The following is a 15,653-nucleotide window of genomic DNA, read 5'->3' as shown; positions in this document are numbered from 1 at the left end:
AAAAGAGTCAGAAGAGTAAGAACAACTGCGCTTTGCCATGTTACGAGTCCCTCCCGAGAGTAGAAATGATAGTAAAGCAAAAAACATAGAAACTAACCGGTATCCTCACAGTACAAGGCGGACATCCTTTAGCACACGCCTTACGTACGGGCGGCAAGGGCCGACTAACGCGAAGTGACCTCACGTACTCCCACAACTGCACATCTAGCTGTGTTGCACGGGATATGTCTGATTCCCATTGTCTGTCAATGAAATCATTTTTTTAGCTTTGGGAACCTAGCGTTAAGATACTGCGTTCCCTATCCATAGTCGAATTTAAATAATTGTTGTTTTAGATTTTCTATATTACATGTTGATGTTATTTAATAAATAATTTCTGCAATTGGGCTTTTAATAAGTATTAAATCTTGTTTTGCAAAAATGTACCTAACTATATGTAATGGAAGTCACTCTGCATTAGATATGACTGACATCAAAAACCATTTTGCAGACAAAAACAAAAAACATTCAGACATCTTTAACTTTTTTAAAGTTAAGTTTGGAAGAAACACACTCAGGAAAGAATAATATATATTTTTATAAACCCTTAAAAACATAAATAAGCATAAGAATTTCGATGTAGCTTAATAAGAACGTATTGCATAGTGGTCACAGCCATCTAGGCTTACAAGGGGCGCTCAGAGAGATTTAAACACTTATTCAATTTTTATACATTTAAAAAAAAAACTTACTCAGACAACTGTTTCAATTCATTAAGATATTTGTCCACCGTCTGATACAGCAAATAGGAATCCGTGAAGTATACATCGTCAAGAGGTTGCGGGAGCGCTGGGATTCTGTACCTGGGGGGAAATAAGTATCATACGAGATATTATACGAATTATGTTTCGCATTTAATAAAAAAAGAATTGTTAATTTTGAATTAAATCGGCTTCACGCTGTATCTCAACATAGCAGGGTAGGCAGAGGGAACCTAGTGTCAAGATACTCCGTTCCCCACTTTCCGCTGAATTCTGGAGGCATTGCGTATTGAATGGCAGAACGCAACGCCGCGCTTTGCCGCGACACCAGAGCGAAGAAATGAAAATATAAATTTAAATAAATATTCCAATGATCACTATATAATATTATAGGCATATATACACCCTGACAACAAAAGCCGGGATTGATGTGTAATGGGCGGTAAGTACCGTTTGGTGACTCCGTCCCCAACCGCCGCGAGCGCGGCCAGCGCGCGATGCGCATGCGTGACGGGTGACAGCAGTATGCCGTGTGGCGCCGCATGCTCCCTGCTGCTGCACGAGAGGGTGCCTAGCGACGCTCGCCATGCCGCGTCTAGAGCCTGTCAAAGACAAGTGTCATTTTAGTATGGTAGTTCTTTTTCTTTTTCTACAATCATTAATATCTTTATGCAGTCCTCCAGTCGTGGTTTTTACGTAAGGTGTTCTCGAAGGTCCACTGAGATCCATCCCTGTCTTTCTTATTATTTTAATTTCATAAATCTTTAATATCATTCTTTCATTACTCATTCTCTCAACGTGCCCACGCATGTTCATTCTAACCGTGACATCATCGCCAGCCTGCCATTCTTTGTAGATCTTCATTAACGATTCGGTAAACTCTACTATCTGTTACCTTATTAGCGTAATTTTTACCATTATTAATACCATTTGAAAACAACTTCTGATAAATAATAGTTTTAAATGAAAATGACTCTCTCTCTCATATACTTAACCTGCTCAGTGAGATAGTGGTTTATGTCGGCGTGATAAGAATGGACGTTAACATTTTCTCCCGCTTCTAGCCATTGTAAATATTCACGAATCAATCTGAAACACAAATATTGAATATCGAATATTAAAATTAAAAAAATATGGTATTAAATGATGATATGCTTAATAATATAATTTTAACCCTAGCTTTATGTACATATGAAATCTAAGTTTAAATAACAACTAATTTATCATAACTACTATAGATAGCGGCATTACTCTGCCACCAAGCCACCGCCGCGGTTGAGTTCCGCAGTCCACCGTTGAGTTCCGCCACTCAACACAAAATGCCACGAAAAATTCGACGGAAAACTGAGTGTTTCAACACTAGGGTCCTTCTGCCTACTCCGCTGTGTGTGGGATACAGTGTGAAGCTGATTTTGACAAAACTATACACTAGGTAAATACTGTAAAAGAGTTTGCGCATCTTCACAGATGTCATTATCTATATATAATAATACATATAACCAAAACCAACTTTACTAAAAACCCACCACTTACTTTTCAGCTCCAATGTGATAATTCAACAAATTATGCATATCTCGATCACCGCTCGTTTCTTTCACACTCGTATCTACTCCCTTGCTGTCATCAGACATCGAACATTCCGATTGGCTATTCGTTACTCCGGTCAAATCGATTATCGCTAGTGTTGGGAATAATTCGTCGTTATCTGAGCTAGTGGTGTCTTTCACAACACTAGATGTCGGCGTACTGACTACACTGCTGTCAGTTGACTTAAGTACTTGGACTTGTGTGTGGTGGAATACTGCGGTGTCTTGAAGTCGTTTCTTGAGTTGGGCTAAAACTCGAGATTTGACTATGCCACTGAAGAATAGAGGACCTATTGGTGGTGGTATTTCTGATCTGTAATTTAATATAAATATCATAAATAAAACCAGAAAAGCGCGAGCCGGGTCACCCACCGAGGGTTCCGTACAATTAGTGCGTCATAAAAAAATGAATAAAATAGGTATTGGATTATGCACACCAAGCCCAAATCAATTATCGAGATCCTGGTATGAAAAATAATATTTTATAAAAATTATACATACTGTTCAGGCGCAGGCCGTTGCAAGTATACATGCATGAGGAGTCGCCATAGCAACACGTGAGCGGGGTGCTGCATGTTCACTGCCAACAACGCGGTTGCGCAACGGTGGATCACAAGTTCATCGTCGCAGAGGGGTGAGCCGATTTGCTGGAAAAGTATTTAAAAAAAAGGATTTTAATTTTTATTATTTTGTTTCATTCCGCTATACCTCGCATATAGCAGCTAGTAGTTACCAAAATGAAAATATCATTTTCATTTTCCTAAGTGGGAAACATTAATGTAGTAGTGATTACAAAACGTTATTAGTAAATATAAAATTGTTAACATTTAGGAAATAATAAAAAATCTATAATGACTTTTACGTGGTTGTCATGGCAACAATGTGAGATAGCATCTGACTGTGGAGTGTGGGTTCCATCTCTACTCGATGTATTGACTACATATAGATTGCTATCATTTCCCCATTCTGGCAGACAAGCATTACGTTAAGTACTCAACACGCATTTTCGAAAACATCTCGAAAATTGAGCGGTGTGTGGGGAATGGAGTATCTAAATACAAGGTACCCTATACTTATCCTGCTATATGTTAGATAAAGTATAAAACTAAAGAAAAATAATCATAAGCAACTATCCCGTAACAATATAATATACTAACCTTCAAAGCATTATCCACATGAATTCTCATCCTCTGCCGCCGCTGTCGATACAGTTCGGCCAGCAAGCGCGGGTGCTCGCGAGAGTGTAGCTCCACCGCGTGCGCCGCACGCAACACACTCTCGCAGAGCAGCGGCGCGATGGACGCGTGTTTTATTGCGTCTAGTATATAATCCGAGGCGCTTTCCTCCTGTTGAAAATTTATTACTCATTGTTATTTTTTAAGTATTTAAGATATTTAAAGCTAAGCGAAGCTACTGAATTATTAACGTTCTATATTAATATTCCTGGTAAAGATTTTATTGATTTAAGAATTACTTAAAGGTCCCGACTGTTAATCCTAATAAACTATTGTTTGTCGGCTTGTTTCGGCAGTCGGGTTCTTGTTTTTTTAAATATTTTTTGATTTTTATTTTTGTTGTATATTTCATTATGGTAATGATAATCATGATATCTCATATTGAGCTCTTGAATTTGATACCCATATTGTGGTATACGAAATCAAATATTTTTTACTAAGTCCAATGGCGTTCCATAGCCGCCATGATTACTATTATTATTAACGTCACCTATCTAAGAACACTTCTGCTGCTAAAACGAAACTAACGATACGTCAATTATGTAAATCCGTTCAGCGGTTCCGGAGATAATAAAGAATATTATATACATACATACATACACACATACAAGATACGCGCGAAAAACATAACCCTAAGGAATAGCAGTCGGGGAAAAACCCTGTAGTATTATGTTTTTTTACTATAATTTTTTTACACTTGTTTTCATGCTATAACGCAATTTAGAATAAAATTTAACCCCACCTGCAATATCAGATGCGCGTGCCCATCCAGCGTGCGCCAGTCCCGAGCGGCGCGCAATCCTGCGTCGAGCACCGCGCGGCTCGCAGCGATCAGCGCCGGCTGCCACAGGGCGTGCAGCCACGCTGACAGTAGCGCGCTACGTTGCTGGCCTGGTATACTGTTTACAAATTAGTTACATAGATATTAATTTTGTGAATTTCTGGATATTTAAAACAAATAATATTTTTTAAATATTTTGATCATTTTAATACAGCAACTAAAAGAAGACAGACACACAACTACACGATCGATATGCATGGTGTTGAAGTACCCAAAAAAACATACTTATTATCCATCATCTGCAATATAAGCAGGCGATGTAATAGCTCCTGGCCAGTGGAACCTCGACGTCCCAACGCCCGTTGAACTAAACTCGGACCGGAATTTAGTATCACTGTGAATACTTCTTTGAATCTGTTGAGAGAAAATAACGATACATTAATAAATAATGTATAACTTATGGTATACTTTTATTTCTATAAGGAAGAACTAAATAAATATAAAAGAAACTCAGTTGGTAGTGGTATATAAATATATGTTTTTTCCTTATAAACAATTACTAAATTCCAATACATTACCACTTGATAAATTACTTTAGTTGTTATTTTAACAACACAGACAAATACATTATGCGTTTATAAACCCATTCTTCATACACTTGCTCATTATATACATAGACTAGTACAAATAGTATTAGACGTGTAGGTACGGATACGCATACTGACTTGGGCGTGAGGGACACGGACTCAGGCGAGTGCGCCATGACGCGCATGAGCAGTGCGGCGCAGTGCGCGGCATCTGCCGGCCGCGACAGCGCCACTTGCAGCAACGCGTCGACGCCGGGGCCGCAGATCTATACGTCATAAATAATATGTAATTAAAAAAATATATCATTGTACAAGTAAGTGGTCAATACCAGTTACTTGTATATCTTTATAGTTCATAAATATATACTGGCGGAGCGTCGGTTACAGTCTACCAGTAGGGACGATACATGTTAATGCAGGTTGACAACTAAACACACCTGATTTGCTTATAACAAAAAAAACAATCAATGTCGCATGTCACTAGCTGACAATATGTAGGCTGTATATAGCAGGTTGCGAGGCGGGTCACTAGTGGGACGTAGCTAGTGGCGAGGCGTCGGGTACGACACGCGACTAAGAGCGATGCACGTTGAGAAAACGGAGAACAAAACACACATTGATTATAGTCTGCCAGTGGGAGCGAAGCACGTTGAGGAGGCAAAGAATCAAATACACCTGCTGTGTTTTATTGTATTTTTCCTATACTTCACGAACTTACCAAAGGCAAGGAATGTCCCCAATCGCTCGCTAGCAACGCAAAGGCCGTATAGAGCAAATTGCGGGGCGGGTCGTGAGGCGTGTCGGGAGGCGGCGCGTCGGGCTCGGGCCACCATTGAGAGCGGTGCACGCAGAGAAGGCGTAGCACCTGCCACGCCCACTCGGGCGTCTCGCCGCGCGGCGACGCCCACTCGCACACCCAGTGACCGATCATCAGCTGCGTTTCTAGGGATAATCCGCTGTAATAAAGATAAGTCAAGTAGTAGTATTTAAAATAGTAGCCTCGAGTGTTTGCATAGATGGGTAAGCAGAATAGCCTAGCTTAGAGATTTTCCGGTCTCCTTATTTTGTCTAATTTGGCAAAAGCGTGTTGATTGGCAGAACTCTACATCGGGCTTCGTTTATTAGTATAAAATTAAATAAATACAAATATAGTGTGGAGATCGAAGTGACAACCATTGCGTTTATTGATTGACTGATTTCTCGATATATGGCGTTTCGAGCGTGCCAGTTGAGCACGATTCATTTCGCCAATGTCACGTTGTATGGAAAACATACGAAGGACATTGACCGGTAATAAAAAAGATAAATATACACAATTATAGAATACATGTAAAAAAAAGAGATCCTGTGTAAGTACAGCCTTCACCTAAAACAAAACAAACACAAATTTACAATATATACACAACACATTAGGTTCCATTGCGTTTATAATCAGACGTTGTGTCACTGCGACATGACGGCATCACATACTAGATGAAAAATTAAAATTCTCTCCACAGTTACATATTTTATCATTTAATTGGCACATATAGTAAAGGTATTAGCACGTACATGTGCGGAGTGTAGTCCAGGTGCAACAGCAAGTGCTGTACGAGCGGGAAGCATTTGACGGCCCAGTCCGTGAGTACCACGCGCACCTCCGCCGCCGACGGCCGCCAGCATCCCCGCGAGAGCGGCACTAACAACGGGGGCTCTATGTTCTCCGCTAAATGTATGACAAATATATGTATAAGTTCAGATAACTTTTGCTAAGTTGTAATGTCTAGAAAATCTCTGGAAATATCCCATAATTTGTATTAAGTGGGTTGACTGTCTTTACTTTTAAAAGGAGGAAATATTAAGCAATTTAATTACGTCAATATAAAACAAACCATTCTTCAATTTAAATTGTATGACAAACATACCACATACACCCAAATAGACTGGCTGTAGAAAGTAAGAACTTAACATGTATGTTATTTTTCTTTCAGAAATGTGGGATTTGACGTTTTTTTGAGTTCAAATAAGATATAATTTAAAAAAAAAGAAGATCCTTAGCATTCTATGGATTTGTACAGGTGGCCATAGACAACTCAAGTGTTACCTACACTAATAAAAAGTCGATTTGTAGGCTTAAAAAGGAATTCGTTATTGCATAAAATGTAATACATTAAGGATGTACAATAGAAGATGTTAAAAAAATATTTTTACGAGCCATGTTAACATGTGGAGGCACCACTGCCAAACTTATCTTTTCCCCTATTCAAATTTAAAGTGGTCCTACTAATAACACTTTTGAAATAAGTTTTAAAAATACACTGACAGTAGCTCCTAATTCTTCTAAATTATAATGCATACTGTAAATAATACTCACATTGATAAATCTCAGCCAGCAAATGAAAGGCAAATGTATGTAATCTTGGATGAGCTGCCAGAAGCAACGGCATTAACTCGTGCACCACTTCCACGCAGCCCAGGGCACACCATGTTGTGCGACGCATGCCCGTCTGCATATGTTTACAATAATTATATGTGGTTCGTTATACAGAGGTTAGGATAGCCTACGATTCATTTTCACAAGTTTAAAAAAAATATTGATCTCAGCTTTTTCGTTTTTCAGCGATTGCAAACTTTAAAACAACAGTGTTAAACAGCAGTGTTTACATTACTGAACGCTAAACAATAATAACTGTCTTACGAAGAAGATTTAACAAGTCTGCACCTTTCGAGACATGAATTTAATATGAAAGTGAATGTAGTGAATTGATAGGATTTGTTATATAAAAGGTTAATAATACTTTTTTTTATATTTTGCAATGATTGAAAATTCGTTATAAAAAGTTTTGAACAAATGTATTCGTAATGTAAAGGTATATTTTGTAATAGTAGACTCAGGGGGCTTCGTCCGCTTAAAATATACGAATATATATTAAATATATTTATGAAATAATTTTGAGTTTACGAGGTAAATTTTAATAAACCGTGAAAGACGTGTTCAATGAAATATTTTTAAATCTGAATTTCAAATTTTATAAAAATCGGTGCCAATTCTAAGAATTTTCCATACAAAGTTTCAACATCTATTTCATCCCTTCGGGGTTACAATTTTTCTAAATCCCTTCTTGGGGGGTATCCACGTTATGAAAATAAACATCTGTCCAAATTTCACATTTCTATCATCGGCGGTTAGACTGTGCGTGCGTCTTACTTGTCAGTGGGAACATCTTTTATATATATAGATTAGGTCTTACGGGCAATTAAGGAAATTTCCAAAAATTCGTTAAATCTAGGAAATGGTTATAACCATTTCCTAGATTTAACGAATTTTTGGTTTCTAGTTCTAATCTAGTGTTTGTTGTTAATACAGCATGACCTTAAAGTAACGACCCTAAATATATTTAGGGTCGTTACTTTAAGGTCATGCTGTATTAACAACAAACACTAGATCCTCTCTGCATACCCTTCTATATTCTACCTTATCACACACACACACTGCTAATATTTTGTTTTTTTTGGGGAAATAAATCAAATAATATACCTACTTGAAACATAAACTCCAACACAGTTCTAGCTAAATCCTGATCGTTTTCACGTTGTAAAGCTACAGTACATATGAGACGAGCTCGAACACTGCATGTTTGTGGTTGGACGACCAGACCTAGTTCTTCAATTGTTAGAGGTTCAGTTTCTGGAAAGGAAAATACGTGAAAAAATAAAAGTGAAGAAAACATTTTTTAAGCTTCACTCTGTATCCCGTAAGGGTATAGCTTATATCTATAGGGACCTTAGTTTTAAGATATAGGAATGAATCCTTTTCATTTCATCCGATAACGAATTCTCTTCTTCTTACTAGAGTTTTCTTCTCTTGTCTTCTTACCAGAGTGAGAAAATGAAAATGATTCATTTCGTGAAATAAAGCTAAAAATTTTGAAAACTCTAAGTTATATTTTATAATTAATCAATTGATTTCAAATCTACGCCTACGGGATCATGAAATAAAATAAATTTACTATTTTAAAAAATATATAAAATCTTCACCATGCAACCTCGGAATGAGCGTTTGACAAAGAGCCATAACAACTTTTGGTTCCAATAAAGTGGCTGGTACTTTAAACGCCTCTTCGTGGAGCAAAGTGAATCCTGCGGCGAAACACGCTTCTAGTTCAACTTTAATTTTCTCTTCCAATTCCGCTGTATATGACACTCTGAAATCATGTTGTTTTTTTACTGTTAAGTGAGAGGTGCTAAGCTAGAGAACTTTTATTATCAATTAAATTTATTTATTTCAATAGTATAATTGCTCAATTGTTAAGAGTAATAGAAATTGAAAAAAAAATAGGCTTTTGTGTGTTATATGCTGTCAGGATTTTTGGTTTTTTACAACACAACAATAACTGTCTCTCCACATCTAAAACCTATTTAAATATCTCAGTATATTTTAAATCCATGCATGCATGCTTACCTAGATTGCATATGCAACGCAGCGAGCGCATTCAACGCGGCCATGGCCACCATATGCACATGTTTGTGCAACTTAGCGTAATTCGCATGTGCGGTGCATGCACTTTGCATGACATGTAATAAGGTGCGCACGCCACATGTGCATTTTAGCACGCCATGTCCACCGGATCGGTCTCCCCAGTACATATCACTTTCTTCAGTTACATCCTGTAAAACAATAGGTTTCCGCATAGCAGGATTGGTGCCTATTTTTAAATGAACCACGAACCGCTCAATTTGCGTTTGTGGAGTGGCGGAACTTACCGTCACGCTTAATTTACCAGAGTCCGAATATGACAATAATATTAATATTTAACCAAGTGTTAAAAACACTTTTCGTCCCCCACGCACAGCCGTATATTCAAAGCATTTTGTGTTGAGCGACATAACTCAATGCAACGTTCTGACTACTAGGGCGGGGAATTGAAAATATATAAAAATAATTAAATTAAATCAGCTTCACAGCCTCTCGCACACAGCAGGGTAGACAGAGGGAACCTAGTGTTAAGACACTCCATTTCCCGCTTTCTGCTGAATTCTAGAAGTGTTGCGTGTTGAGTAGCGGAACTCAATGCCGCGCTTTGCCTCGACACCAGAGCGAAGAAATCGAAATATAAATTTAAATAAATATGTAATTTCCTCGAGAGAGGATCGAACCCACAAACAGTCGCGTTTACAGTCACATTTTATGCCTCTGTGCCACGACTGCGCCTCAAAAAATTAAAAATATATATTTAAATATAATCATTTCCCTGATGGTAATTCAAACACAATATTATAACGATTAAACACAGAACCTACCTGTCTCATAAACAAAGTGAGTTTCGCAAGCAAATTGCGTAAAGGCAATGCTTGTAGTAGGTTCAGTAGATCACGTTCCCGCAGTCTCCCATCACCCACTGCGGAACCCTCGCCATGGTCGTCTAGTTCTTCCCATGTACCTGTAATATATATATATTAAGAAACATTATCATTTCCTCGCTCTGGACAAGACAAGACAAAGCGCGGGATTTCCTCTGCCGACTCTGCTACAGTCCGATATGAATACGAAATGAAAACGTGACTTTCATTAATCGTTTATATATAAAGCCAGTAAATATAAAATTCGTAATATTAGTTTTCTTCAACTTCACTCTGTATCCAACAAGATTCAAGGGAGGGAATTCATAGGGAACCTTGTTGTAAGGCTACTCCTCAATTTTTCGTCCAATCCGAGTCACAACGTGTGGGATGTTGAAGCAACGTCGAGTGGAAATCGTCGTCGGAAACCCACAACCGTCACGCTTAATATAATGTTTAAGATATCATATTAACAACTTATTGGAAATATTTCTGTCTACCAAAGCAATTAATATTATAAAAGAATATTTAATAAATAAATTTCTTAACAATATATTCAATTCATATTTATTATCTTTATATTTATTTTCTATTTTTCGCTCTGGTGTCGAGACAAGCGCGGCGTTTAAATAAGAAGGTCGGTGTTGAGTTCCGCAACTTAACACGCACTGCCTTCAGAATTCGGCTGAAAATGGGAAATCGGGTGTCTTAACACTAGGTTTCCTCTGCCTACTCTGTTGTGTGCGAGATACAGCGTGAAAAAAATCCTAACAAAATCTTACCTTCTATACATTCCTGTGCAGGTTCCAACACAGGCCTTGTCAATATAACCTCTAATATGCCCATTAACCTCGCGGCAGAGCTCATATCGTTGACTTGTAAACTGAGAACGCTGCCGGCCCATTGTACTGAACGAGTTTGCCTGAAATTGAATTTGTTTACTGTTTTTTGGAGTTTCACGCTGTATCCTACACAATACAGACTAAGAGCTAGGCTAGGCAGAAGGAACATGGAAACATAGTACTAAGATACTTCGTTCTCATTAAGAGTCTTTCGTTCCCAACTTTCAGCCAACTTTTTAGGATCGATTGCGTGTTGAATGACGGAAATAAATGTCATGCTTTGCCTCGTTACCAGAACAAGGATATTAAAATATTATATTTGATTGCCTCGAGTGGGACCCGAACCCACAATCGTTACGATTACAGTCACACTTTTGTGGCAGCCCATGATGACCTCAAATATACTAGCAATTTAGAAAAAAATACTTTACCACTTCAACAATTATCAATTATCGTAATTGCTAGGACTAAAATAACGTAAATCACCTAAATATATTATGAAGGAAGAACAATAAATAGCTAAGTGAATCATCACTCTCCTCCTCCAACAGAGAAGTGGAGAGTATACAGGCCCAGCGTTGCAGAGCTTGGGAATAAGCTTCAGGGGCACCGTCACTTAGCCTCATAGCTTGGAATATGAGAAATAATGCTTCTTTCACATTGTCTTTGTGCGTTTGTAGGATGTCGTAGAGTAATTCGTCGACCTGTCGCCATCAAAAGTGATTGTAAGTAATAAGAAAATTATTATAGAAATAAAAAAAATATATTCGTTTATTTAGTTCTGTTCTGTACATAGGGCTGAGCTGGTCAGAGCGCTTGAACCGTTCCCAAGAGGCGCGGATTCAAATCCTGCTATGTTCAAATTTATATATATTATGTAAAATGTATTTTTTTTTCTAAATGTAGAATTTACATATTTAAACAATTTAAGTATGTAAAGAATTATTATCATTCCACGTTTCTTCTGGTAACAAGACAAAGCATGTTTTTTTTTTGAGATATTTTTTAATTGAGTTCCACCGTTACGCGGTGCATGCAATGTCCCTAAACAATGTTAGTATAAAGCTAATAAAAATTGACACTTTATAATAAAAAAATTACATCATAATGCGTTTGTAGAGTAATATGCTGATGATGACAATATGACTCCTCGACCTCTCGCAACAAGGATTCCAAGCGCATTCTCGCAGCCGGCAACCTCTCTTTATCAAAGTTAGCTACGTCAAAAGTGGCTCGGAAAGTTATTGGAGATCCGCACGAACACTTCTCTGATACGTTAACTGTGCGTTTGTATACTTTCCATAGATTGGATCTAGACTTTTCTTCTACAACGTAACCAGTTGCTATCCGATTCCGCTCACGCTCTACAGCTTTTAATGAAGACCTAAAAAAATATTTTTTTATTATAAATAAAGCAGTGACAAGATCATTTGTTAGTTACAGTAAAAGCCATCATAATACAGCTACACACGATTTGATTGTAAAAATGACTATTGTGTGTTCAATTTCCACTTGGAGAAAGGAAACATTTCCTTACCAGTTAAAAACGTTGAGTTACGTCATTTAACACGCATTGTCAAAAAAAATTGGCAGTGTGTGAGGAACAGAGTGTTTCAACACTAAATTTAAGTATGATGAAACCCACATATAGCATAATGCACAGAGAGAAAGTTGTAGTAGTGTCTGGTGAAAATAACAAAAGCTAATAATAATAAATCACAGATAGGAAGAAAACAATAATGTGGAATGTAGTAGACAGTCAACTTTCTTGCTATTCACATTCCAGACATTTAGTACTAGAATCTAATGTCACTTTTTATTGGAAAAAAAAAAATACAGTCGAATTGATAACCTCCTTTTCTTACAGAAATTGGTTAAAAAGATGTAAATTAAAAAACAACTGACATGTAAATATAAAGAAAAAATCATTCTGAAATATATTTTTGTTTTTAATATTTTTAAAATGTCATTCTACACTAAGTAAAGAAACATACTTTTTAAAAAATATATAAAACATTTTACATAGTGAAATTTGAACCCGCACCTCTTTAAAAAATCTCTTAAAATATATTTAATAAATAGCATTCTCATTTGTCAAATGCTAATTCTAAGCAATTACCTTTGGGTAGCAGAAATTTGTAAAAATCTCCATAGAGATACTAACAGCGTAAATAAGTTGCAGCATACAAGGATATGGATATTAATGATGAAAACATATTATGGCTTAGTGGCTAGAGTGGATGGTTTTCAAGAGGTGCCACAGTTGTGACTTTTACAGTCAGTCAGTAAATTTGTTTTTCACTTTTGTGAATTAATTATTTACATATCATTCTTGTGGTCAGAAGACAAAGTGTGGCATTAAGCTCTACAACTCAATATGCAACATCTTGAACATTGGGAAGAATGTCAAGAATGAAGTGGCTCCATCTGCCTTTGCTGTTATGTGTGGAGTACAATGTTAAGTTAAAAAGACACATAATACCTAAATGTTGATAAATAGTCTACCAAAGGATGATCTGGCTGAATCTGAGGGCCAGCCTCTACATTAGCTTCTTCTTGTTCACTAATCACTCTAACTTCAGCAATTTCCTTTCCTCCAAACAATCGTATAGCTTCCTCCAATGGCATCGGAATACCTTTCACTTTAGGCTTGTCCTCTACCACTTCAACAAGAACTGGATATGATACAAATTCTTGCTTTTGAAGAACAGGAGCCGATGGTTCCATTTTCTCTTTAATTTCTTCTTCATCTTTCTCCTCAAGCTTTTCTTCTACTTCTTCAATATATGGTTCAACAACTAAAGTGGTTTTTTCATCTTTATCATCGGTTTCTATTACCGTTTCACATGTTCCTTCCTCTGGAATAATAGTATCCTGTTTGTATATAACACAGGGTGTGACTGAAATTGGTTTATCTTCAAATAATTGCTCTGGTTCTTGCTCTTTTTTTGTAATATTTTTGCTTTTAGTCTTCTTTTTCTACAATATTAAATAATTATTTTTATCGTTTCTATTAGTAATCAACTTAAGTAATAAACCTCATACAAAAACGCGTTATTAAATAAATGGTAAATTGTGATTTTAACCTAGAATACAAATTTACATTCTATTTCAATTTCCTCGTTGACCTTAAATTAAAAACTTTGAATTATATTTTGTATTTCAGACAGTTATATTTTTTAAACTACTACTTTTTAGTATCGCCAAAACACTGTGTACGGAAAATTCAAAAATACTAAAAGAATAATAACTAATAGTCCTATATTAGCCCTTTGTTTCTATTAATTACCAGTCAAAAAATTAATGCGCCAATTTTGTTCGTTTATGACATATTAAAATAATACATACATCTCGCCGTTTTTCTTTTATCAAAGTAGCCATGACGACTTTCTAAATCATTCCAATTATTGTTTAAATATATATATTTCAAAATTTCTCCTGCATTTTTGAATGTTTTCACGATCAGCTGCACTGGTTAAGTTGTTTTGGTCAAATGTCATTTGATGATTTGACATTCATCAACAAGTAATATGTATAGAGATGTACTTATCGAGAAAAGGCAAATACTAACGATTTTATTAAAATCGATTGTTTGTACTAAAAATACTAATGACTCCTAAGGCTTAATAGTGAATTCTTAACGCTGTAAATATCTAGATTTTATAAAAAATTGTGAAATATTCTTTTATTCCATTCAAATTCAAGCTCTTGAGCACATGTCAAGAGCGATCTCTGTCGGTCATTCAATTTCAAATCAAAGGCAGAAATAATAAAAACTCGATTATTCAAAACTTGTAAAAATACAACACTATTACACACAAAAATGTCAAAATAATTACAATAAGACATTGCCAGATGAAAAAACAAAAGTATCGATTGAATGTAATTCAATTCATGCGCTCTATATTCAATCAATAATTGCATAAATAAATACCTTTATATGCATAAAAATGCTTATTCTAACTATTAAAATAAAGGACTCTTAATATTCTCTTTTTTTGTTATTAATTTTAATAAACATGAGCTTAAAACTTTTTACTAACATTGTAACTTATATATACCATACGTAATGTTTACAAAACCTGTTTTATTTTGCTTTATTAGAGGAAAAGAAGGATTATATTAATTAATGGAAATACCTGATGTACCGAATAATTTATTGTAATAAATAGGAAAATAATTTATATACTTACAACGATAATAATCTTAATATCTAAAATGACTATCAGACATACAACAATACTAAGAGATTTTTCTAAAAGAGTTTTGAGGAAAAGATATTAGTCTATATTAAAAAATACGTAAGTGGTTACAATCAAAGTCTAAAGTTTAAAATAAGTTTTTAAACTATGACCACAGTACGTTTAAAAATTTATCTCACCGCCTTTTCATGCTCGTAATCTGTCTTTTATTGTTAAAGATCAAATAAAATTTGTATGTATTTTGTATGTTTTTGTTTTTTGTGTTCTCTATTCAACGTCACATTGGCAAAGTGATAAGTGGTGAACTAGCACGATCAGAACTCTGTACATAAAGAATAAAAACAACAACAATATTATATTA

At 36.0% G+C, this 15,653-nt stretch overlaps 1 protein-coding gene across 2 annotated transcripts in view; it reads right to left on the bottom strand.

Moving 5' to 3' along the window:
- Window positions 1-14,583, bottom strand: part of Epg5 (ectopic P-granules autophagy protein 5) — a 35,734-nt gene extending 21,151 nt beyond the window's left edge. For both annotated transcript variants that reach the window (XM_085207362.1, XM_085207363.1), the window contains exons 1-22: window positions 14,439-14,583; window positions 13,573-14,069; window positions 12,192-12,474; window positions 11,577-11,794; window positions 11,031-11,170; window positions 10,210-10,349; window positions 9,371-9,576; window positions 8,947-9,113; window positions 8,451-8,596; window positions 7,283-7,415; window positions 6,481-6,634; window positions 5,648-5,885; window positions 5,068-5,195; window positions 4,628-4,756; window positions 4,304-4,460; window positions 3,484-3,672; window positions 2,828-2,973; window positions 2,274-2,639; window positions 1,736-1,829; window positions 1,191-1,342; window positions 732-842; window positions 98-242 (exon numbers count right to left, since the gene is read on the bottom strand). In XM_085207362.1, the coding sequence (XP_085063488.1) occupies window positions 98-242; window positions 732-842; window positions 1,191-1,342; window positions 1,736-1,829; window positions 2,274-2,639; window positions 2,828-2,973; window positions 3,484-3,672; window positions 4,304-4,460; window positions 4,628-4,756; window positions 5,068-5,195; window positions 5,648-5,885; window positions 6,481-6,634; window positions 7,283-7,415; window positions 8,451-8,596; window positions 8,947-9,113; window positions 9,371-9,576; window positions 10,210-10,349; window positions 11,031-11,170; window positions 11,577-11,794; window positions 12,192-12,474; window positions 13,573-14,069; window positions 14,439-14,471 (3,972 nt within the window). In that variant the 5' untranslated portion in view covers window positions 14,472-14,583. The remainder of the gene's footprint in view (window positions 1-97; window positions 243-731; window positions 843-1,190; window positions 1,343-1,735; window positions 1,830-2,273; window positions 2,640-2,827; window positions 2,974-3,483; window positions 3,673-4,303; window positions 4,461-4,627; window positions 4,757-5,067; window positions 5,196-5,647; window positions 5,886-6,480; window positions 6,635-7,282; window positions 7,416-8,450; window positions 8,597-8,946; window positions 9,114-9,370; window positions 9,577-10,209; window positions 10,350-11,030; window positions 11,171-11,576; window positions 11,795-12,191; window positions 12,475-13,572; window positions 14,070-14,438) is intronic.
- Between the last annotated feature and the right edge of the window lie 1,070 nt (window positions 14,584-15,653).

The sequence above is a fragment of the Heliconius melpomene genome, chromosome 3, assembly GCF_056956725.1.
Source record: "Heliconius melpomene rosina isolate 202511_hmr_F chromosome 3, ASM5695672v1, whole genome shotgun sequence".
Lineage (NCBI taxonomy): Eukaryota > Metazoa > Arthropoda > Insecta > Lepidoptera > Nymphalidae > Heliconius > Heliconius melpomene.
This window is presented reverse-complemented; position numbering and strand designations above follow the sequence as displayed.